The 24,478-nt window shown below is 47.5% G+C and overlaps 1 protein-coding gene across 1 annotated transcript; it reads left to right on the forward strand.

Annotated features, from left to right (window-relative positions):
• Positions 1–1,361: 1,361 nt before the first annotated feature.
• On the forward strand, positions 1,362–23,644 carry MASTL (microtubule associated serine/threonine kinase like). Its single transcript, XM_075269859.1, has 12 exons — positions 1,362–1,597; positions 3,993–4,130; positions 9,211–9,350; positions 10,595–10,683; positions 11,140–11,246; positions 11,728–11,869; positions 13,436–13,608; positions 15,433–16,620; positions 18,819–18,945; positions 21,315–21,428; positions 21,508–21,609; positions 23,241–23,644. The coding sequence occupies exons 1-12, from the start codon at positions 1,406–1,408 to the stop codon at positions 23,396–23,398; spliced, it is 2,670 nt and encodes an 889-aa protein (XP_075125960.1). The 5' UTR covers positions 1,362–1,405; the 3' UTR covers positions 23,399–23,644.
• Positions 23,645–24,478: the final 834 nt, after the last annotated feature.

The raw sequence follows: 24,478 nt of genomic DNA on the forward strand, positions 1-24,478 counted from the left end.
GCGAGTAAAGCAAGAGCTGTCACAGCTCAGCTCCGGCTTCTGCATGTGTAGACGTGATGTGATGACGTCACATCGGGCCTTCAACTATGTGAGTGACTGCGGAGAGAGCTGCGGGGGAGGGTTGAAAGGTGAGTATAAGTGTTTTTTTGTGTTAAACATTGAGGGGAACATAATGAAGGGGGCCATGAAACTGTGAGCAGATGAAGGGGGGAAAAGGACATGAAACTGAGCAGATGAAGGGGGGACATCAATCTGGGGGCAAATATGGGGGGACATGAATCTGGGGACAGAGATGGGGGGACATGAAACTGAGGGCAGATGAAGGGGGGGAAAAGACATGAAATGGTGGGCAGAGATGGAGGGACATGAAACTGGGGGCAGAGATGGGGGACATGAAACTGGGGGCAGAGATGGGGGACATGAATCTGGGGGCAGAGATGGGGGACATGAAACTGGGGGCAGATGAAGGGGGGGGAAGACATGAAACTGTGGGCAGAGATGGGGGGACATGAAATTGGGGACAGAGATGGGGGACATGAAACTGGGGGAAGAGATGGAGGGACATGAAATTGGGGGCAGATGAAGGGGGGAAAAAGACATGAAATTGGGGGAAGAGATGGGGTACATGAATCTGGGGGCAAAGATGGGGGACATGAATCTGGGTGCAGAGATGGAGAGGACATGAATCTGGGTGCAGAGATGGAGAGGACATGAATCTGGGGGCAGAGATGGAGGGACATGAATCTGGGTGCAGAGATGGAGAGGACATGAATCTGGGGCAGAGATGGAGGGACATGAATCTGGGGGCAGATGAAGGGGTTTTATGAAACTGCGCGCGCTGCACATTTTGTCCCTCTTTCTGCTCTTCATAAGTTGGGCGGTATGCAGACTTTTAGTGGAGATACCGGCACAGATGTGAAAATAAATTCATGCTCATGAGACAAGAGAAACAGAAGAGCAAAAACTCCAATGACAAGTGTCAAATGTGAACATAGCATTAGGGAATTGTCATGTGAGCAATTACCCGGCCTGGCACAGATCCTCCAGCAGTCAGACAAGCCTACAGCAGATTTCATGTTGCTGTAGAATGAGTGGCCTCAATGTGAACAACAGTCTTATGACCAACTAGGAACTTGCACAATTTTCGAAAACAAACATAGGGGCTGTTGCCCTAGGTAAACATGGCCGCCACCGGCCGAGATAAATGTCAGATAGAGGCGTGGTTATACGGAACTCTCAACAGTGATTGGCCGATGCTTCCCTTTCCCTCTGTCCTGCCAGAATGCTACAAAAGTTATTGGTCGGGACAACTGGTGACGTAACTTGGAGGCGTGACTGTCGTTTAAACTGCAGAGGCGCCGCCGAGGTTCTGTGCGGGGACATAGACAGCTAGTATACGGGTAACATGGGGGTGTCGGGAGCCCCGGAGGTGGCGGCGGCGGCGGGGGAGATGTCACTGTGCGGGGAGAAGAAGTTCACGGTGCCGCAGCCGCCGTCCATCGAGGACTTCACCATAGTGAAGCCAATCAGCCGCGGGGCTTTCGGGAAGGTTTATCTGGCTCGTAGGAATAACAACAACAAGCTGTTCGCGGTGAAGGTGAGACCGGGGCTGCTGGGACTTGTAGTGCACCGTGTTAGGCTGGATCTATAGGGGGTGTCACTAAAGCTCCCAGCATGGCCAGGCAGTGGTGGCTGCAGGTACTCAGGGCATGCTGGGAGTTGTAGTCCTACAGCATGATAACCCTTGTCTTGCTGTGATTAATTTTGCATTTTTTTAAGGCAGCTCCTAATGTCATGTCTGTATTTATCAGTGTCCTACAAGAAGGGGCCCCTCGTTCAGCTGATCAGCAAGGGCCCCAGAGAACAAACCCCATTTATTTATTACAGCATCACTTCGTATAATGGGACTACACTATAAGACTAGGCTAATACTGCCACTTTGGCATAACACCCATCACACTACCAAAGATCGCCATGTTGACCTGTGACTCTTCACCAATGTAGGTAAATGGAGTCCTATCGCCACCCCAGAGTGCAAAGATTGCAACTTCTTTACCAGTCGTAGGACCGTCAGGGTTGCAACGTAACTCCGTTCACTTAGTGAGTTGCTGGAGGACGTGGTGTCGTGGCCAGAATCAGACAGGTTTTGTTGCTAATATTTGACAAAATTTTCAGTACCTGGAGTCCTGGGTTCGAATCCGGCCAAGGACAACATCTGCAAGGAGTTTCTATGTTCTCTCCTTATCTGTGTGAGTTTCTTCTCGCACTCCAAAGACATACTGATAGGGAATATAGATTGTGCACGATGTGGGACAGTCCTGACAATATCTGTAAAGCGCTGCAGAATATGACTGACGCTAGGTTCACACCTGCGTTCGGCACTCCGTACTGTGGTTTCCGTCTTCTGCATGCAAAAAGATGGCAACCTCAGACCGGGTGCGGCGGTGAGCGTTTCATGCTCTCCGCTGCGATACCGTTTTTTTTTTTTTATCCAGATACAGAGTACTGCATGTCCGACTCTGTGTCCGGATTTAAAAAAACGGTTTTGCAGCGGAGAGCATAAAACGCTCACCGGCGCTCATGGACGGACAGCTTTCTCACCCATTCAAATGAATGGGTGAGAAAGAGTCCTGCAGGTTTCTGTCTCCTGCCTCTGTTTTGTGCAGGAAACGGAAACCTGCAGAACGGAGACCGGGCGCAATTGTGAACGAGCCCTGAGCTATACAAGTAAGACAAATGTGTGGCATATATTTTGGCCTATGCGTTGCAAAAAGTAAATCTTTTTTTTAATGTAGATTGTCAGTCCCATATAAGGATCACATTGTACATTATTCCCTATCAGTATGTCTTTGTAGAAGGGGAGGAAATCCATACAAACTCCTTGCAGATGATGTTCCTGGCGGGATTCAAACCCAGGACTCCAGCGCTGTAAGGCTTCAGTGCTAACCACTGTGTTGCCCCCCTCTGCATTGAAAATCTGCCCTGCTGGAGAAATGAGAGGTTACACTGGAAATGAGATGTGTAGGTTTACCTAAAGGATCATTCACACATGTTGAATTGGACACAGATTTTGACACTAACGTCGCACCAAAATCTGTGTCAAATTTGACGACCGTCTTTATCCCCTGCAAGTCAATGGGACAGATAATTTCGGTATGAATGAGTAGTTGGAAATTCTGAGGATACGCACCATGGAATCACAGCGACTACTCCTTACGTGGATCGGTGGCTCCTCACGTGGAAGCTCAGCCTTGGAATTCTAAGCTCGGATTCACATCTGCATTGGAGTCTCTTTTTTTTTTTTTAAGACTTTTTTTTTTTTTTTTAAATGTAGATTGTGAGCCCTAGATAGATCTCACAATGTACATTTTTTCCCTATCAGTATGTCTTTTTGGAATATGGGATGGAAATCCATGCAAACACGGGGAGAACATACAAACTCCTTGCAGATGGTTTTCTGCCCTTGGCGGGATTTGAACACCAGGACTCCAGCGCTGCAAGGCTGCAGTGCTAACCACTGAGCCACCGTGTGGCCCCCTTTTTTTTTAAGACTTAATTGCTTTGTGCATCCAAAATTGCCGGATAAAAAAAACTCACGCAAGTCTGCCATTTTTTATCTGGCCCCCAAATTCTGCCTCCCATAGTATTCAATGGAAGGCAGAGATCACAGCAGGACATGTAAAATTCAGAGTCCTGCTAGTCTTGCCGTGGATTCGGTGGTTCGGGAGTCTCTGCATATTAGTCCCAGTCATCTGTGCCTAAATCAGCAGAGGAAAGCCGCACCAGAATGGCAGTGCACTGCATCAGCAATCCCGCAGCCCAATAGGTTGTCGTGGAATTTTGCTTCATTTTCCACTGTAGGATTACCGCAACGTATTGCCGATGCAGTGTGAGCCTGGCCTTAAAGGGGTTTTCCAGGCTTACTTATTGATGAGCTATCTCCTTACAGCAGTTGTATTCTAAATCTAAGATGGTGTTCTCCTTTTCGGCAGGTGGTGAAGAAGGCGGATATGATTAATAAGAACATGGTGCACCAGGTTCAGGCGGAGAGGGACGCTCTAGCTTTAAGTAAAAGCCCCTTTATTGTTCACTTATATTACTCTCTACAGTCGGCCAATAATATCTACCTGGTAAGTGGCCAGAAGAATCTCTTGTGTTCTCTGTGTTATGTGCAGATTTCCTGCTATTCCTCCTGACCTTCCTATACACATGCACACTGGTCATTAAGGTTGAGCGATCGTGTTCGGAAAAGATCGGATTCCGATCGGCGATCGAGAAAATTTCACGATCAGAATTCCGAACACGATCTTTTTAGGTGGGATCGAGATCGGTGATTATTTCCCACAATGCTTTTCTACTGGCCAAGCATTGTGGGAAAAGCTAACAATGTTAGCTTTCACACTGAGTATACGCTCTGCTCATTCTGAGCGGAGTGTATACTCAGTGTGAAGGCTCCGCTGCGTTTCCATAGGAACGAATGGAAGCAGCCGGCACACAGCCTTAACCCCCTGCGCGCCTGCTGCGTCCATTCATTTTAATGGGAGACTAGCTAACTAGAGATGAGCGAACAGTGTTCTATCGAACACATGTTCGATCGGATATCAGGGTGTTCGCCATGTTCGAATCGAATCGAACACCACGTGGTAAAGTGCGCCAAAATTCGATTCCCCTCCCACCTTCCCTGGCGCCTTTTTTGCACCAATAACAGCGCAGGGGAGGTGGGACAGGAACTACGACACTGGGGGCATTGAAAAAAATTGGAAAAAGTCATTGGCTGCCGAAATCAGGTGACCTCCATTTTAGACGAATAGTGGATTTCAAATCCGGGTCATATGAGAATGTGAACTTTGTGACTATGAGACAGGGATAGCTGTACAGGCAGGGATAGCTAGGGATAACCTTTATTTAGGGGGGAATGTTATTAAAAATAACTTTTTGGGGCTCTATCGGGTGTGTAATTGTGATTTTTGTGAGATAAACTTTTTCCCATAGGGATGCATTGGCCAGCGCTGATTGGCCGAATTCCGTACTCTGGCCAATCAGTGCTGGCCAATGCATTCTATTAGCTTGATGAAGCAGAGTGTGCACAAGGGTTCAAGCGCACCCTCGGCTCTGATGTAGCAGAGCCGAGGCTGCACAAGGGTTCAAGCGCACCCTCGGCTCTGATGTAGGAGAGCCGAGGGTGCACTTGAACCCTTGTGCACCCTCAGCTCTGCTACATCAGAGCCGAGGGTGCGCTTGAACCCTTGTGCACACTCTGCTTCATCAAGCTAATAGAATGCATTGGCCAGCGCTGATTGGCCAATGTATTCTATTAGCCTGATGAAGTAGAGCTGAATGTGTGTGCTAAGCACACACATTCAGCTCTACTTCATCGGGCTAATAGAATGCATTGGCCAGCGCTGATTGGCCAGAGTACGGAACTCGACCAATCAGCGCTGGCTCTGCTGGAGGAGGCGGAGTCTAAGATCGCTCCACACCAGTCTCCATTCAGGTCCGACCTTAGACTCCGCCTCCTCCGGCAGAGCCAGCGCTGATTGGCCGAAGGCTGGCCAATGCATTCCTATGCGAATGCAGAGACTTAGCAGTGCTGAGTCAGTTTTGCTCAACTACACATCTGATGCACACTCGGCACTGCTACATCAGATGTAGCAATCTGATGTAGCAGAGCCGAGGGTGCACTAGAACCCCTGTGCAAACTCAGTTCACGCTAATAGAATGCATTGGCCAGCGCTGATTGGCCAATGCATTCTATTAGCCCGATGAAGTAGAGCTGAATGTGTGTGCTAAGCACACACATTCAGCACTGCTTCATCAAGCCAATACAATGCATTAGCCAGTGCTGATTGGCCAGAGTACGGAATTCGGCCAATCAGCGCTGGCTCTGCTGGAGGAGGCGGAGTCTAAGGTCGCTCCACACCAGTCTCCATTCAGGTCCGACCTTAGACTCCGCCTCCTCCGGCAGAGCCAGCGCTGATTGGCCGAAGGCTGGCCAATGCATTCCTATGCGAATGCAGACTTAGCAGTGCTGAGTCAGTTTTGCTCAACTACACATCTGATGCACACTCGGCACTGCTACATCAGATGTAGCAATCTGATGTAGCAGAGCCGAGGGTGCACTAGAACCCCTGTGCAAACTCAGTTCACGCTAATAGAATGCATTGGCCAGCGCTGATTGGCCAATGCATTCTATTAGCCCGATGAAGTAGAGCTGAATGTGTGTGCTAAGCACACACATTCAGCACTGCTTCATCAAGCCAATACAATGCATTAGCCAGTGCTGATTGGCCAGAGTACGGAATTCGGCCAATCAGCGCTGGCTCTGCTGGAGGAGGCGGAGTCTAAGGTCGGACCTGAATGGAGACTGGTGTGGAGCGATCTTAGACTCCGCCTCCTCCAGCAGAGCCAGCGCTGATTGGTCGAGTTCCGTACTCTGGCCAATCAGCGCTGGCCAATGCATTCTATTAGCCCGATGAAGTAGAGCTGAATGTGTGTGCTTAGCACACACATTCAGCTCTACTTCATCAGGCTAATAGAATACATTGGCCAATCAGCGCTGGCCAATGCATTCTATTAGCTTGATGAAGCAGAGTGTGCACAAGGGTTCAAGCGCACCCTCGGCTCTGATGTAGCAGAGCTGAGGGTGCACAAGGGTTCAAGTGCACCCTCGGCTCTCCTACATCAGAGCCGAGGGTGCGCTTGAACCCTTGTGCACACTCTGCTTCATCAAGCTAATAGAATGCATTGGCCAGCACTGATTGGCCAGAGTACGGAATTCGGCCAATCAGCGCTGGCCAATGCATTCTATTAGCCCGATGAAGTAGAGCTGAATGTGTGTGCTAAGCACACACATTCAGCACTGCTTCATCACGCCAATACAATGCATTAGCCAGTGCTGATTGGCCAGAGTACGGAATTCGGCCAATCAGCGCTGGCTCTGCTGGAGGAGGCGGAGTCTAAAATCGCTCCACACCAGTCTCCATTCAGGTCCGACCTTAGACTCCGCCTCCTCCAGCAGAGCCAGCGCTGATTGGTCGAGTTCCGTACTCTGGCCAATCAGCGCTGGCCAATGCATTCTATTAGCCCGATGAAGTAGAGCTGAATGTGTGTGCTTAGCACACACATTCAGCTCTACTTCATCGGGCTAATAGAATGCATTGGCCAGCGCTGATTGGCCGAATTCCGTACTCTGGCCAATCAGCACTGGCTAATGCATTGTATTGGCTTGATGAAGCAGTGCTGAATGTGTGTGCTTAGCACACACATTCAGCTCTACTTCATCGGGCTAATAGAATGCATTGGCCAATCAGCGCTGGCCAATGCATTCTATTAGCGTGAACTGAGTTTGCACAGGGGTTCTAGTGCACCCTCGGCTCTGCTACATCAGATTGCTACATCTGATGTAGCAGTGCCGAGTGTGCATCAGATGTGTAGTTGAGCAAAACTGACTCAGCACTGCTAAGTCTGCATTCGCATAGGAATGCATTGGCCAGCCTTCGGCCAATCAGCGCTGGCTCTGCCGGAGGAGGCGGAGTCTAAGGTCGGACCTGAATGGAGACTGGTGTGGAGCGACCTTAGACTCCGCCTCCTCCAGCAGAGCCAGCGCTGATTGGCCGAATTCCGTACTCTGGCCAATCAGCACTGGCTAATGCATTGTATTGGCTTGATGAAGCAGTGCTGAATGTGTGTGCTTAGCACACACATTCAGCTCTACTTCATCGGGCTAATAGAATGCATTGGCCAGCGCTGATTGGCCGAATTCCGTACTCTGGCCAATCAGCACTGGCTAATGCATTGTATTGGCTTGATGAAGCAGTGCTGAATGTGTGTGCTTAGCACACACATTCAGCTCTACTTCATCGGGCTAATAGAATGCATTGGCCAATCAGCGCTGGCCAATGCATTCTATTAGCGTGAACTGAGTTTGCACAGGGGTTCTAGTGCACCCTCGGCTCTGCTACATCAGATTGCTACATCTGATGTAGCAGTGCCGAGTGTGCATCAGATGTGTAGTTGAGCAAAACTGACTCAGCACTGCTAAGTCTGCATTCGCATAGGAATGCATTGGCCAGCCTTCGGCCAATCAGCGCTGGCTCTGCCGGAGGAGGCGGAGTCTAAGGTCGGACCTGAATGGAGACTGGTGTGGAGCTATCTTAGACTCCGCCTCCTCCAGCAGAGCCAGCGCTGATTGGTCGAGTTCCGTACTCTGGCCAATCAGCACTGGCCAATGCATTTCTATGGGGAAAAGTTAGCTTGCGAAAATCGCAAACTGACAGGGATTTCCATGAAATAAAGTGACTTTTATGCCCCCAGACATGCTTCCCCTGCTGTCCCAGTGTCATTCCAGGGTGTTGGTATCATTTCCTGGGGTGTCATAGTGGACTTGGTGACCCTCCAGACACGAATTTGGGTTTCCCCCTTAACGAGTTTATGTTCCCCATAGACTATAATGGGGTTCGAAACCCATTCGAACACTCGAACAGTGAGCGGCTGTTCGAATCGAATTTCGAACCTCGAACATTTTAGTGTTCGCTCATCTCTATAGCTAACATCTCTAGTAGCTACTTACCTGCAGAGATGGCTCGTCCGGCTCCCGGTGTTCTTGTTCTTCTTCGCCTTGCTGCCCTCGCCTCCCAGGTTAGTGTTAAAGAGCTAGGAAGAAGGCGGGGCTTGTGGCTTAGGAGAATGTGGGCGGGTATTGGGAGGGGAAACGTCACGTCTGCCCTCCCAGTACCCGCCCACACTCTCCTAACCTGGGAGGCAGGGGGCAGCGAGGCGAAGAAAAATGAGGGCACCGGACCAGCCATCTCTGCAGGTAAGTGGACACCAGGGGGGGACTAAGTACCCAGAGGATTAAAAAAAAATCCTCTGGCTACTTCGTGATTAAAAAAAATCACTACACAGCGTGGATTCTAACAATTAAAGCGTTCAGTTGTTAGATTCCATGCTGTATAGTGAATAGGATTGTTTTTAAAATCCGATCTCCGATTAGTAAAAAAAAATCCTATTGACTTGCATTGGGATCGAGATCGGGTTCGAATGAAAAATGATCGGAAATCGGATTTCAAAATTGATCTTGAAAAGTCAAGATCGGCTCAACCTTACTGGTCATGTCACATTAGATGAATGTTGTCTGGACCTGCCGCTCCTCTAGTGTGCACGACCAGCTTATATCTGTGTTCTTCTTATAACATCTGTGTCTTCGATCAGGTGATGGAATATCTCATTGGAGGAGATGTAAAGTCTCTCCTGCACATCTACGGATACTTTGATGAGGATATGGCGGTTAAATACATTTGTGAGGTCGCGCTGGCACTTGACTACTTGCACAGACATGCAATAATTCACAGGTAAACGCCCTTAAAGGCTGCAGACTCTTCACTGCTTGTCACGCATGGTGCTATACATCTCATGACATCATACAAATAACTATTGTAATGACCTGCTGAACAAAGTTGTCATGTCACTGTTAATGCAGTGGAATAAAATGCAAACAATGATAAAATCCCCCCCCCCCACATGGACCCTCAAGAACGTTGTTAAAGGGATTCTAATGTTATTCCTACGTGTTAGGGACAAAAAAAAGTCATTTTAATGATAGAATCCCTTTAAAGGAGAGAAAGATTAGCATGGCCTCTGAGTAAGAATCGCTTTAAAGGCTAATCCATACATTATACATATCCCTTAATGAAAGTACAACTCGTCAAGCAAAGAATAAGCCCTCACGTAGCGATGCCGACAGAAAAAAAAGTTATGAATTTTGGAAGGCGAAGGAAAAAAGTCACCGAGCATTGGCCTATGAACTACCTGCATCCTTAAAGGGTTAATGTAGACTCTTTAAAGGGATCCTATCATTGGATACCCTTTTTTTCTTCTCCCTAACCCATAGGAATAGCCTTAAGAAAGGCTATTCTTCTCCTACGTTTAGATGTCTTCTCCGCGCCGCCGTTCAGTAGAAATCTTGGTTTTCTTTGGTATGCAAATGAGTTATCTCGCAAATGACTTCTTCCTCCGAGTAAGTGGCCATTTTCTTGTGGCCTGTGGGCATGCGCAGTTGGCTCTGCCCGAGGCCTAGAAAATTGAAAGCCAGGACGGAAGAAGATGCAGGGAGAAGGCGTTCCAGAAGAAGATGGAGACGTCGCTGGAGAGTTCTCTCGCAGCATTGGGGACGCCCCCAGTGCTGTTTGAGCGCTGAGGCCCGCCCCCAGTGCTTCAAGAGAACACATTTGCATACCGAAGGAAACCCGGATTTCTACCAAATGGCGGCGCGGAGAAGACATTTAAAGGTAGGAGAAGAATAGCCTTTCTTAAAGCTACTCCTTCGTGTTAGTCAGAAAAAAGGGTATCCAATGATAAGATCCCTTTAAATGCCCGGGATCCTGAGACTTAGAACTATTGTAACTTCAGTCCTTTACCTATGTGCGGCCAGATATATGGAGATTGCTTTGCTAGACTAAGGATAGCGTTGTACAACAAGACTTTACATTCTTCACCTCTAATCTCTAGTTTTGTGAGTCTTTAGATTGTGCAGACATTTTACTCTTCTAATCCGGGCTAATCTGTCCAATTTAACATTCTTTGTGTTTTTTTACAGGGACCTTAAGCCTGATAACATGCTGATCTCAAATGAGGGCCACATTAAGCTAACAGACTTTGGTCTCTCCAAAGTGACTCTAAAGAGAGGTAAGTATAAGGGCATGTTTACACACAGCACATTTGTTGTAAATGTCCGCATTTCACTGGTTTTTGTATGGGTCACACGTGCATGCACTACATCACCCTCCCCCCCCACAAAGTATTTTTCTGTCCGCGTGTTCCGAGCGGAGGGAACTCGGACCCCATTATAGTCTATGGGGTCCATGTGCTTCCACTGTACACCGCTTGCCAATGCGTTTGGTATTCCGTTCCCATGCGGACTTCCCAAACGCAGATGTGAACGAGGGGTTAGTGCTGTTTTGGGGGATTCAGTCTAGTCCTACACAATCGGATACCATGAAGCCAGCACATGGGCAGTGATATACTGCTGTACAGTCGTGCCTTTACAAATCTCAGTAGTGCATAAGATGTTACATGCTGGAAATCTTAATATTTCATGTATTGTACTTCATACCAGACACTCTTACTTATTCTTCTTTTAAGAGCTTAATATGATCGATATTCTTACAACCCCTTCAATGGCCAAACCCTTGCGAGACTACTCCCGCACTCCAGGACAAGTTCTATCCCTTATAAGCTCTCTGGGATTTGTAAGTATTTCTTTAAGTGAAACTTGTGATTAAATGGTTAAATAATGATCATTAAAATCTTGATAATTAGAGTATCCTCATAATAGATGGGGCTGATCGAGGGGGCTTTCCAGTGCCTGGGGTTCAGCTGATCGGTGGGGGTGTCAGGTGTCAGATCCCACCACCTATCTGAAATTGATGACGTATATTAAGGAGTATGGCTGCAGGACCAGACTACGAGATGTGGTTGCAGTCTGTTACCATAACTAGCTGAAGACCTAAAATGTTACGATTTTTAATGACTATTTTATTTATTTATTTTTTATTTATTTTTTTTATGTTGTAGTTTGGACTCAAAACTGTAGATGCCGTTTGTGTTTTTTTGTTTTTTTTAAAGGGTGGGTGCTGTCTGAATTGTAGATCAGATTCTATCTCCATATCTTTGCATTTTATTTATATGTAACTTTTTTTGTTGTTGTTTTTTTTGCCTCCCCCATAATAGAACTCTCCGGTCCGAGGTAAGGCGCAGGGATTGTCCTCCACAATGACCCCCGTACTTCAGGAGTCGTCTCAGGGCAACTCTACTCCTTTTTTAATGAGGAATAAAGAAAATTCAGTGAAATCCAGCAAGCTCCTAATATCATGTAAGTGATCTCTACAAGACATATACGGCCGCCATTCGTGTGGTAGGAGGTAAATGATAGAAGCCGGGCTGCTTTAGACATAGGACAAATGGTCCGTGTTTTTCGGACTATAAGACGCACCTAGGTTTTAGAGGTGGAAAATAAGGGAAAAAAAATTTTGAAGCAAAAAATGGTAAAAATATTTAATATATAGGAGTTGTAGTTTTACAACAGCTGCAAGGCCACATTGTATTCTAGGGAAAGGAGGTGATTTAGAACTCTTATTTATTTCATTTTTTTATTATATATTAAACTTTTTTTTTTTTTTTTAAACTATTTTATTAGTTCCTAGGGGGCTTGAGCCTGCGGTCACTTGATTGCAAGTCCCATAGACGGCAATACAACTGTATTGCCGTCTATGGGATATTCTGTATATTACTATTACGGCTGGTCATAGACCCAGCCGCAATACTAATATATAGCAGTGACAGGCCTGGGAGCCTTCATTAGGCTCCCGTCTGTCACCCGAACAGGTCGGCTCCTGCGATATCGCCACACAGGAGCCGGCCTGTAACTTTACAGGTATGGGGCCGGTGGGGACCGGCCCCGGGGGGGGGGGGTAGTTTACACTTTGGGTGGGGGGGAAGGGGCCGCCAATACAGACCCGGCATCCACTGTAATAGGCGGATGCCGGGGAGGGTTAACGCCGGCACATGTGCCGGGGCCTGAGACATCGCTATGCTCCTGTCCTGCATGAAACCAGCAGGAGCGATGCTGCTATTGCGGGGAGGGACGGAGGAGCGGAATAGCAGCATCACTCCTGCCGCTGCTGGCTTCATGCAGGACAGGAGCATAGCGATGTCTCAGGCCCCAGCACATGAGCCGGCGTTAACCCTCCCCGGCATCCACCTTCCTATTACTGCGGATGCCGGGTCTGTATTGCGGCCACATTCGGACTATAAGACGCACCCTTCTTTTCCCCCCAAATTTGGGGGGAAAAAAGTGTGTCTTATAGTCCGAAAAATACGGTATGTGAATGCCTTGATGAATTGCTGCGGTTCTGAAAATCAAAGATGGTCCAACACGCTACAAGATGGATGTCTCTAATGTTCCAATTCAATGTATAGTCTTAAGGCTAGGACTTCATAGGGAATGAAATTTATTCTAAAATTTACAAATTTATTACAAATGTCTTGAGCTGATATATTGCAAGTGACTGTTACAAACCCTATAACATTATGCCTAAATATCATTTAACATGATAGACTCCTGTGAGTTTTAGGCCCCTTGCAGACAACCCTATGAAGTGTATGGGTCAACAAATTACACATGGATACCAATCAATAACCCATAGACTTGAATGTATGGACCAAGGTGCAACCACAGACTAGAATGGGACCCGCTCCATATACAGTATTTCTACAGCCCATACACACACCCATAAAAGCTAAAGTGCAGGGGTCCATATAAACAAATGGGAAAAGTGTAGGACCCCTCCATGTTTGCAATTGTAAAAAATAATTCCAGTCATGTCCGTGAGGCCTTCCTTGGGTTCAGGATTGCTTAATCGCTGCTTTCCTTTTTCAGGTCCTGAGGTAAACACATCCAGTCCTAGTATGCCTGTGAAATGTCTGACGCCCAACCTACTGAAGTTCAGGGCTCGGGTCGGAACGTCCAGCACCAGCAGTCAGTCCCGGTTATGCTTATCAAGTATGGAATCGGATTATTGCAGTAGTCCAAAATGGGAAAATGCAAACCAGGTTTGGATCATGTTTCATTGGCCGTTATAGATAGTTTGTTATAGATATCTATAGATAGATAGCACAGTGGGGTAGAGGGCCCTGCCCGCGAGGGCTTACAATCTATGTGGGAAAGGGGGTAGAGACAGAAGGAGAGGGGGAGACTGTACAGATGGGGGTGCGGTGATAGTGTTATTGGAGGTTGTAGGCCTTCCTGAATAGGTGAGTCTTCAGGGCCTTCTTGAATCCTGTGATTGTGGGGGTCAGTCTTATGTGTCTTGGTAAGGAGTTCCAGAGTATGGGGGATGCACGGGAGAAATCTTGGAGGCAGTTGTGTGAGGAGCGGATGAGAGCAGAGCGGAGCAGGAGGTCATTGGAGGATCTGAGGTTACGTGTGGGCAGGTAGCGGGAGATGAGGTCAGAGATATATGGAGGGGACAGGTTGTGGATGGCTTTGTATGTTAGCATTAGTAGCTTGAACTCAATTCGCTGGGCTATAGGTAGCCAGTGGAGGGACTGGCAGAGGGGAGCAGCTGATGAAGATCGGGGGGTGAGGTGGATTAAGCGAGCAGCACAGTTTAAGGTGGACTGGAGGGGGGCGAGGGTGTTTGCTGGGAGTCCATGGAGAAGGGTGTTGCAGTAGTCTAAGCGGGAGATTATGAGGGCCTGGACGAGCATCTTGGTAGTTTCAGGGGTGAGGAAGGAGCAAATTCGATGGATGTTCTTGAGCTGGAGGCGGCAGGAGGTGTTGAGGGTTTGAATATGTGGCTTGAAGGATAGTTCAGAGTCCAGGGTTACCCCAAGGCATCGGGCCTGTGAGACAGGGGTAAGTGGGGTTCCCTTAAATTTGATAGATGGATCAGGCGGAGGGGCCATACAGGATGGGCTGAAGATGATAAACTCTGTTTTCTCCATGTTGTGTTTGAGAAAGCGGGAGGAGAGGAAGGAGGCTACGGCCGCTAAACAATCTGGAACTCTGGCCAGCAGGGAGGTCATGTCTGGTCCAGAGATGTAGATTTGGGTGTCATCAGCATAGCAATGGTACTGAAAGCCATGAGATTCTATGAGTTGGCCCAGGCCAAGGGTGTAGATGGAGAACAGGAGGGGTCCTAGGACGGAGCCTTGGGGGACACCTACAGAGAGAGGGTGAGGTGAGGAGGTGGTGTGCGAGTGGGAGACGCTGAATGTGCGGTCGGTGAGGTATGAGGAGATCCAGGAATGGGCCAGGTCTGAGATACCAAGGGATGAGAGAATTTCTAACAGGAGGGAGTGGTCAACTGTGTCAAAGGCAGAGGAGAGGTCGAGGAGGAGGGCAGAGTAATGGCGCTTGGCTTTAGCGGTTAGCAGGTCATTAGTGACTTTTGTTAGGGCAGTTTCAGTGGAGTGCCGGGGTCTGAAGCCTGACTGTAGTTTGTCAAAGAGCATGAATACTCAATGCAGTATCTAAAGAGTGTTTACTCTAGAAGGCCCCTCTGTTTCATCCCCAGCACTGAGATCGCTGGAGTTGATTGATTAAAGGGGTACTCTAGGGAAAGAGGGGACTCTGGCAGCTGCCAGAGGGGGAAGGAAACTTATTCTGTCCAGCATACACCACTAGCAGTACCAAGGAACACATATGGAAACATGATAAGGGTATTGTTTAAAGGGGTACTCTGGTAGCTGCCAGAGGGGGAAGGAGACTGATTCTGTCCAGCATACACCAGTAGCAGCAACAAGGAACACATATGGAAACATGATAAAAAAAAGGGTATTTTCTCTAAGCTATTAACATGGTTTTGGGATTTTTGATAAGCAAATGGTTTGTGGAATTAACCCCTATGTTTTTTGCATTCTCTTTTGGTGCAGGAATTAGAAGGTCCTCCATATCTGAGCTCCAGTCGGTTAAAGAATAGTATGTCCGATAAGTCACTGAGCAAGCACCACTTGGGAAAAGTTTCCAAGTGCATAAAGGATCTGGAGTCGACCATCTCGCCTATTGTTCATCGGAGAAATAGCAAGAAATCGGATACTCAGAATGACACCAATAACCTTGAAGACACTCCTATTGCTGGCTTGAATGCAAAAGGCCTCATAAGAAAATGTCTTTATGACCCTAACACTCACGAAGAAAAGGAGAACTTGGGTGTGGACAGACGGTTGGATGAATTGCACAGGTCTCCAGAATCTCCTCCTTGGCTGGCAAGTTCTTCCTTGGATCCCTTAAAGTACAATGAAGATGAAAACTGTGATCGAGTTGGAGTCAAAAGGAGTTTTTCACTTGTTGAAACGAGTCCTGGAAATGATGCCATGGAAAAGAAAAACACTTCCCAGTATAGACGAGCTTACAAACTCTCAGGGGTTAAGCCAAGTACAGGTCTAACAATGGAGATAGAGACCTTGTTTCTTGGTGACCTCCGTAAGAACAGTGAGAAAGAAGATAAACTAGAAGATGCGTTTGTCCCTGCATCGGTTACTCCGGAGAAAAAATGCTCCGGAAATCCAGTTGCCAAGAACTTGTTGTGCGAGTTAAATGAGAATTGTGAGCAGGAGGGGGACGGCAGTAACTGTGGACCAGAGAAGGTCAAGGCTTTAGAACAAAGCCCCAATGGAGAATCAGAACCATCTCTTAATATGTCCATGACAGAACACCAGTTGGAGAAGGAGCTGTCCGATATGGATAAGAGCATGAAGGAACTCTCCTTTGAGTCAGACAAAGATGCCAATACCAGCTCCTTTTCTGAGGGACCTGGAGCAACCACAATATCTGAAAATATAGAGAGGACGGTAGAAAGGAGTGTAGGCCGGAAATTGCCAGACTTGACCAATGATTCCTTTGCATCTCCTGCAGTAGTAAGAACATTAAACAGGTCTAAAAGAAGGACCGTGGTGGCCTTCAGGAGCTACAACAGTCCTATCAATGGGTCAAACCTCTCAGAACCTTCTCGGATCAGTCTTGGATCAGTGGATAAAATACACTTCTCTTTGGGTTGTACAGGATCGTACCCATTGGCAGTTACTCCCGCACAGAAGGATAGAACGTACAGGAATTCCCAGGTATGACTTGTCTAATGACTAATATAGGTCTTATTTTTTTTTCAATGAAGAAGAATTCACATTTATTACTGAACAAAGAAAATGAACATTCCTGCGCTCTGTATTATGCCCCATAGTGGCCCCTGCACACAGTATTATGTCTCACAGTGGCCCCTGCACACAGTATTATGCCACATAGCGGCCCCTGCACACAGTATTATGTCTGATAGCGGCCCCTGCACACAGTATTATGTCCCATAGTGGCCCCTGCACACAGTATTATGCCACATAGCGGCCCTGCACACAGTATTATGCCACATAGCGGCCCCTGCACACAGTATTATGTCCCATAGCGGCCCCTGCACACAGTATTATGTCCCATAGTGGCCCCTGCACACAGTATTATGTCCCAGAGTGGCCCCTGCACACAGTATTATGTCCCATAGTGGCCCCTGCACACAGTATTATGTCCCATAGTGGCCCCTGCACACAGTATTATGTCCCAGAGTGGCCCCTGCACACAGTATTATGTCCCATAGTGGCCCCTGCACACAGTATTATGTCCCATAGTGGCCCCTGCACACAGTATTATGTCCCATAGTGGCCCCTGCACACAGTATTATGTCCCATAGTGGCCCCTGCACACAGTATTATGCCCCATAGCGGCCCCTGCACACAGTATTATGCCCCATAGTGGCCCCTGCACACAGTATTATACCCCACAGTGGCCCCTGCACACAGTATTATGCCCCATAGTGGCCCCTGCACACAGTATTATCCCCTATAGTGGCCCCTGGACACAGTATTATCCCCCATAGTGGTCCCTGCACACAGTATTATCCCCCATAGTGTCCCCTGCACACAGTATTATGTCCCCACAGTGGCCCCTGCACACAGTATTATGCCCCACAATGGCCCTTCACACAGTATTATGCCCCACAGTGGCCCCTGCACACAGTATTATGCCACATAGTGGCCCCTGCACACAGTATTATGCCCCATAGCGGCCCCTGCACACAGTATTATCCCCCATAGTGGCCCCTGCACACAGTATTATCCCCCATAGTGGCCCCTGCACACAGTATTATGCCCCATAGCGGCCCCTGCACACAGTATTATGCCCCATAGCGGCCCCTGCACACACTATTATGTCCCACTGTGGACACCCATGAACAATTATTATACTCTGGGGTCTTTTCAGACTCCAGAGTATAATAATCATAGACCCAGGTGGGAATACCTACATAAAAACACTGTCACTTACCTATCCCCGGCTCTGCTGCAGTCTTCTGTGGTGTCAGCCATTTTCAATGACGTCCGGGACGTCACATGACCCAGGACGCAGGCCCCGCTCATGTGACGTCAGGGACATCACACAACTAGGCCCGAAGCCTTCCCGGAGAGGTAAGTAACAGTGTTTTTTATGTTCTTTTACTCCCCCCCCCCCCACCTTCCCGAGTATAATAATAGTGGTTTGTGGGGCCTGCGGTGTCACTTACTGATCCCAGCCACTGCCAGGATCGGTAAGTAAATAGGGCCCGTTACCGGCTGAAGTAACTCCAGACGGTAACGGCCTATTAAGAAAAAAAACGCAGCAGTAGCGCCTTTCACCGGGCCTCTAATGTTCCTGGCCCTGTGGCAGCTGCTACCCCGGTAGTTAGGCCCCTGCAAACAAAAACTACTATGTCTTACTTTTGGGGGGTGCCTTATATTAGACAATATGATTTTGTGGTATTGGTTATAGATCGTTCACCATAGACTATCGGAGAGTTTACCAGAACACCCTCTTTCTATATAGTCTATTGGGGGGAAAAAATGAAAATCATAGAGTGGGGTCCTTGGTTCGGGACTCTCTTCTATAAAACCCCACTGTGGTGGCCTTAACCCAATATACTACTGTTGCCCAGTCACTTAAAGGCCCTATTAGACATGGCTATTTTGAGAAGGAACGCTCATCCAACCTCTTGTTCCTGACAACTGACCAGTATAGCAGTGTCCACAGTCGCCCAATGAACGAGCATTTGCTAATTTCAGCAGGACAGAAAGATCCTAGGCCATTGGTAGCTCCTCTCTCTCTAATAAGGGTTTAGCTTTAGCGATTGTTCCCCTGCATCGATCAGCCGATCACTGCTTGTTCTACCTAACACCACCCTAATTCTTGGCCGCAAAGCTCAGTTTTGTTTTCTTTATACTAAAAACTTACCTTGTATGACTTCTAGGGTCAGTCAGAAACCCCTTACAGGACCCCAAAGAGCGTGCGGCGAGGAGCAGCCCAGCCCGAGAATGAGAAAATCCTTGGCACCCCGGACTACCTGGCCCCGGAACTGTTACTTGGGAAATCTCATGGTGAGTTTCTCCGTACTGAACGGTCCAGTGGGTTTGGCTGCACTTATGTAGTAGTGTTTAGTGTCTGCCTAAGTAATGAAGTGCGCGTATTCCAGTCTGTATGACCATTGTCCCTGTAACATCTGTTTTCTTTGTACACAGGATTACTGGTATCTGGTAAGTTAACCATTGCCGCTTTGGTAGCGGGAAGCTGCTTTATACGGTCACATAACAAAGTCTAACCTCATCTGCAGCTATCTGGCTGGTTCAGTAGCACAGTCTGCATTAGGCCTCTCTCCATTAATAGGGTTGAGCTGATCTTGAGATTTCAGGATCGATTTTAAAATCCGACTTCCGATCATCTTCCAGCCAATCGCGAAAGTTGCTCAATCGCCGATCGGGATCCAATCTTTCCCGATCGCTCAACCCTAATTTTATATTCTATACATAGGAGGGTTGAGCCGATCTTGAGATTTCAAAATCCGATTTCCGATCATTTTCCTCCCGATCGTGAAATTTGCTCAATCGCCGATCGGGATTCGATCCTTCCAGATTGCTCAACCCTATTGGCCAGTGAAGCATCGGAGCAGATGAGAGCGATGTACAAAAAAAAAAATCTTGCTCTCCTTCGATTCCCCCCACGACCTGTTACGTAGTCTGTACCCTTTCTGATATTCGTTCCTGCTGCAGTGATGATGCCCTGACACAGGCACATGTGATGTCATCACCGCAGCGGGAAGTACCACAGAGCGGGCAGAGTAGGAACAATATTGGGGTATCGCTGACATTAGATTTTTTTTTTTATAATTTTTTTTTTTATAGTACAACCCTTTTAAAATTGTAAATTTATTTTTACCAAGGAAGTTGGTGCATAAAATAAAAATCTGAAAATATTTAAAGGGACAGTCAAATTTAGATATTGATTATTTAAGGGGATCTTTCATGTCCTCTGACACTGGCAGTATTATATACCAGTAGAAAGCTGACAGTATGCCAAATGGTTTTTAGGTTCTGCCCCCGGAGGGTTCCAGGCAGGTTCCACCTAACTCATGTGATTGGAAACAGCAGCCGGTCCCCAGGTCACCTCTGCTTCAGGTAGTGGATAGTGCTCCGAATTCAGCGCACTGTCAGCTATGCCGGTGTGCGCCCGGGTGCTGGAGATAATAGTACTGTTAGTTTCAGCACTGATATCTCCCTACTGTCAGAAGGGTGTGGCTTACAGCCTAGTGTCATCGCTGGATGGTGCGAAACGCCTCCCTGACGGGTGGGGGTGGGGCGTTCCTTACCACCCAGTGATGACGCTGAGCTGTAAGGTCTGCCTTTCTAACGGGGGTGAGATCTTGGTGTTGGAAACTAGCGGCACTGATATCACCGGCAAAGCTGACAGTGCCCTGAATTCAGAGCACAGTCAGCTTTCTACTGATGTACAATACCACTGATGTGTATTCAGGATAAGACAACATGGCTGCTTTTTTATTCTCAGGAAGTGACATCCTGTCCATTGGTCACAGCCAAATGAGTAAGACTGAGCTGAGCAAGGCCGCATGACCAACAGACTTGATGTCACGTTCTGAGAAGCAGAATAACCCCTGGATAACCCCTTGTAAGGACCAGTAGCATGCAGATCACCTTGGAAACTGCATTTTTGGGACTGGATTGAAGTTCTGTAATTCGCAGCCCTGGTATAAAAAAGCCCCATTATATCGATGGTTAGGATAGGTCATCACTATCAGATTGCAGAGGGTCACACCCGACATCGCTTCTGATCAGCTCTTTGAAGAGGGCAAAGTTTTCGGACGAGCGCTCTTCAATACGTGCCAAGCACAGTGCCATATGTTGTACAGTGGCTGTGCTTGGTATTGCACCTCAGCCCCATTTCTTTGAATAGGGCTGAACTGTAAACAAGCCATGTGACCAATGAATGCGATATCATAGGCCTGTGAAGCAAAAGCAGCGCCCTCTGGAGCCATATTACTATTTCAATTGCTGATCGGCGGGGGCGTCGGACCCCTTCTGGTCTGATATTGATGGCCTATCGTAAGGAAACCTTCTGCCAGCTGTAGCCATTGTGTTCAGTGGCCATACAGCAGCTTCATCCAGTAGGTTCAAGTCCAAGGAGTCGTCCTTGATTCCGGACACTGAGCTTTTTGTCTCCATGATTCTTTAGTGTATTGCTATGTCACAGCCCGGACCCCTCCTTCAGTCTGTATATAGGAGGAGGTATTAAGCTCTGTGCCAGCTGTGGGGTCTTCACGCTTTTATCTCTGCCAGAATCTGCTTGGTTTGGCTGCTGGACGTGGAAGGGTTGGTTATGACGGCTTCTTCTAACACAAGATGCTTGGGGATCGGGGTGATATTGATGACTCTACTCATTCTGACTACGTCTTTAGGACCGGCAGTGGACTGGTGGGCCCTTGGTGTTTGCCTTTTTGAGTTTCTGACCGGCATCCCCCCATTCAATGACGAGACTCCAGCTCAAGTGTTCCAGAATATTCTGAAGAGAGGTACGTCTAATAGACTTCAGAATTGGTGATGGCGGTGGTCAGGCGGCCATTTCTTTACTGTAATATTTTGCTTCTGCAGATATTCCTTGGCCAGAAGATGATGAAACCCTTTCAGTCAATGCACACGATGCAATAGACATTCTTCTCACCCTCGACAACACAAAGAGAGCCGGGTTAAAAGGTAAAAGGTTTTCTATGGTGGACTCACTGGAGGGTGATGACAGAGGCGCAACAAAATGTGTATTGGGGCCCCTTCCCACCTTGCGCAGTTTAGAATAGTGGTATATTTTATGTGGCACGGCCCTGGAGCGACTTTTCCGATGTACCCCTATAGCTAGGCACCTGCTGGATGATTGATATTGATCAGGTCAGTGGGCATTCAACACCCAGACCCCAAAGATCAGCTTCTCAGTGTAGCAGGCTTTATTCATCACATCATCTGGTATCAATCAAGTGAATGGGGCTGAGGGATAACGTCTGTACAATACCCAATGATAAGTTGGGAAGAGGCCGCAACACTTGCTGTTGTGTCTTCACGTAACTGATCTGTAGGGGTGCTGAGTACTGGACCCTCCATTGAGCTGATATTGATCACCTATGATGATCAATATTTTAGTGGCAGGAATTGGTTCTAAATCAGATAGTTACAAAATAGAAATGGTCACTCCGCCTGCTTTAGATAAACCTGTTAATGTTTCTGAGAGTAAAGCCGGGTTCACACAGGGTTTTTGGGACAGATTTTGATGCGGAATCCGCGTCAGAATTCGGCTCAAAAAAAAAAAAAACCCACCTCCCATTAAAATCAATCGGAGCCGGTCATTTCCTTTTTGTGCGAGCAGTTTGTTCCCGCTCGCGGAAAAAAGAAGCGACTTGCCCTTTCTTCAGGCGGATTCCGCAGCTGATTCTGCTGAGAACGTCCACCTCGCAACACTCCCACCTGACTAGGCCGGTAGCAGAATGCCGTGACTGGTTGCTGTTTTTTTGGACCGGAATCTGAGGTGGCCTCTGTGTCAAATTCTGGTCCAAAAACTCACATGTGAACTTACACTAAGGGGTAGGTGTGAGGCGAGTATCTTGTCATTTTGGGGGAGGTTTCCATACCAGTTTATGGCTCATTTGTAGGCATTTCTATCTCCTGTGAAAAACTTGTTCAGCCTGACTTATTCTGTAGCGTTGTATTGTGCCATGTGTCAGAACCATGGTGTGGTGAGCTAGTATCTGCACTATTAAATACCACAAGGGGTAGGAGATCTGAGAAACGCAAATGTACTTGCTGCTCTTCGTCTCCATTGCAAAATAATGGTGTCCCCACTTACCATGTGCACTTGTGTCCACCTGCCCGGTCTCCATCCTATTCCCCGAGAAAACTGCATTGAGGATAATTTCTGGTGGTCAGTTTTAAAACCCATTCACTTGAATGGGTTTTTAAAGCAAACCCACCAGTGTCTGTATGCAGCCTCTCCATGGGGAAACCTTTTTTTTTTTTTTTTTTGCACAGTCACACATGCAGGACTTTGTATCTGTCCAAACAATCCGGTTTCCCCATGGAGAGGCTGCATACGAACACTGAAGCACAGACCATGAAGGGGGTTTTAAAACTGACCGCCAGGACGCCGTCCTCCCTGGCGAATAGGACGGAAACCTGGCAGGCGGACACGGGTGCAAGTGTGAATGCCTCCAAACACTGGTGTCTTATATTGTAGAGAAGCCTTTGTGCCCCCCTGAGCCTGTTGGGGATTGCTTTCTGCACCCCGATGTAATAAGACGTACATTAGTGCACGTTTTAACCCTCTTCTATATATTCTTGTACAGAACTGAAGGCTCATCCTTTCTTCCATGCTATTGAATGGGAGAACTTGCAGAACATGCCAATGCCTTTCATTCCCCAGCCAGACGACGAAACAGACACCACGTACTTCGAAGCCCGAAATAATGCCCAGGATCTTAAAGTATCTGGATTCAGCCTGTAGGACTCTCTCCCCGTGAATCCTCCGTCCACCATTTTACTATTCACAAATGGGAACACTGCCATATTAATTCAGGTTTTTAGCTCAGCTGTTGTGGTTTGTAGTTTTAACTAGGTGGTGACCTGTCCTGGAACACGGCTGTGGATCTTATGCTCTGTAAATATTGTTTTGCGCCTCTTGCACCTTACATTACTGGACCTGCTGTTGTAAATCTTAAGGTAAAATAAAGTAATATAAATGTTTGAACTATCAGAGTTTTCCTTGGATTTTAATTTGTAATGTAAAATGACAAAAATATTACCAGTAAAGAGTGAAATCACCTTTTCAACCATTCTTACTTCTTCTAAAGTCGAGTGCACATGACTGTACGCCGCACAGGGATATATGGATGTTGTCCGTGCACCAGCCCTGCTTCTGTTGTTTCAATCAATCAATAGGAACCGTGGAAGAAGGCTCGCAAAATCGGACAGGAATAGGAGCGGTTCTGTATTTTGGGACCCGGACTGTCAGCTCACACACATGGGACTGTGTGCCCATAGAAATGAATGGGTCAGTGTGAAAAACTCGGATCCAATCATCTGCAAGGGGGCTAAGGCAGAGTCAGCAACCTTCAGCACTATAACTCCTCCATTCACTTCCATAGGAGTTCCAAGAACACCAAAGAGTGCAAGTGTGCATGCTGGGAGTTGTAGTTTTACAACAGCTGGAGTGCCAAAGGTTGTCCACCCCTGCTATAAGGTGATGTTCACACAGTGGAATTTGAAGCAAAATGTTTCCGTTTGACCAAATTTTACATCCAATTCTGCACCTGGCACGCAGTATTTCCCACCACCACCTATTCACTTCAGTGGGAGTTATAAAGCTAAATCCGCCAGAAGATTAAGTATCGCTAAAAATAAAAATCACTATCTGCCTCCCATTGCAATCAATGGAGGCTGGTTTGTCAATTTGAGGCCGAATCAGTCAGCCCCAAAGTCCGCTATGTGAACATACCCTTAGGGGTTTTTTGGTCACGATTTTAAGGCCCCCATTGGTGCTCATTCTTTAAAGTGGATTAACCTCGCGACATCGGCCTGAAGACAA

This window comes from Leptodactylus fuscus, chromosome 4 (genome assembly GCF_031893055.1).
Source record: "Leptodactylus fuscus isolate aLepFus1 chromosome 4, aLepFus1.hap2, whole genome shotgun sequence".
Lineage (NCBI taxonomy): Eukaryota > Metazoa > Chordata > Amphibia > Anura > Leptodactylidae > Leptodactylus > Leptodactylus fuscus.

What these genes read in the sequence shown, in the direction of transcription:
- MASTL (XM_075269859.1), top strand. Translation starts at nt 1,406, where the DNA reads ATGGGGGTGTCGGGAGCCCCGGAGGTGGCGGCGGCGGCGGGGGAGATG. An exon ending in AGACATGCAATAATTCACAG is followed by an intron (nt 9,351 to 10,594) that starts GTAAACGCCCTT and finishes GTTTTTTTACAG; the next exon opens with GGACCTTAAGCCTGATAACA. An exon ending in AAAGAGAGCCGGGTTAAAAG is followed by an intron (nt 21,610 to 23,240) that starts GTAAAAGGTTTT and finishes ATTCTTGTACAG; the next exon opens with AACTGAAGGCTCATCCTTTC.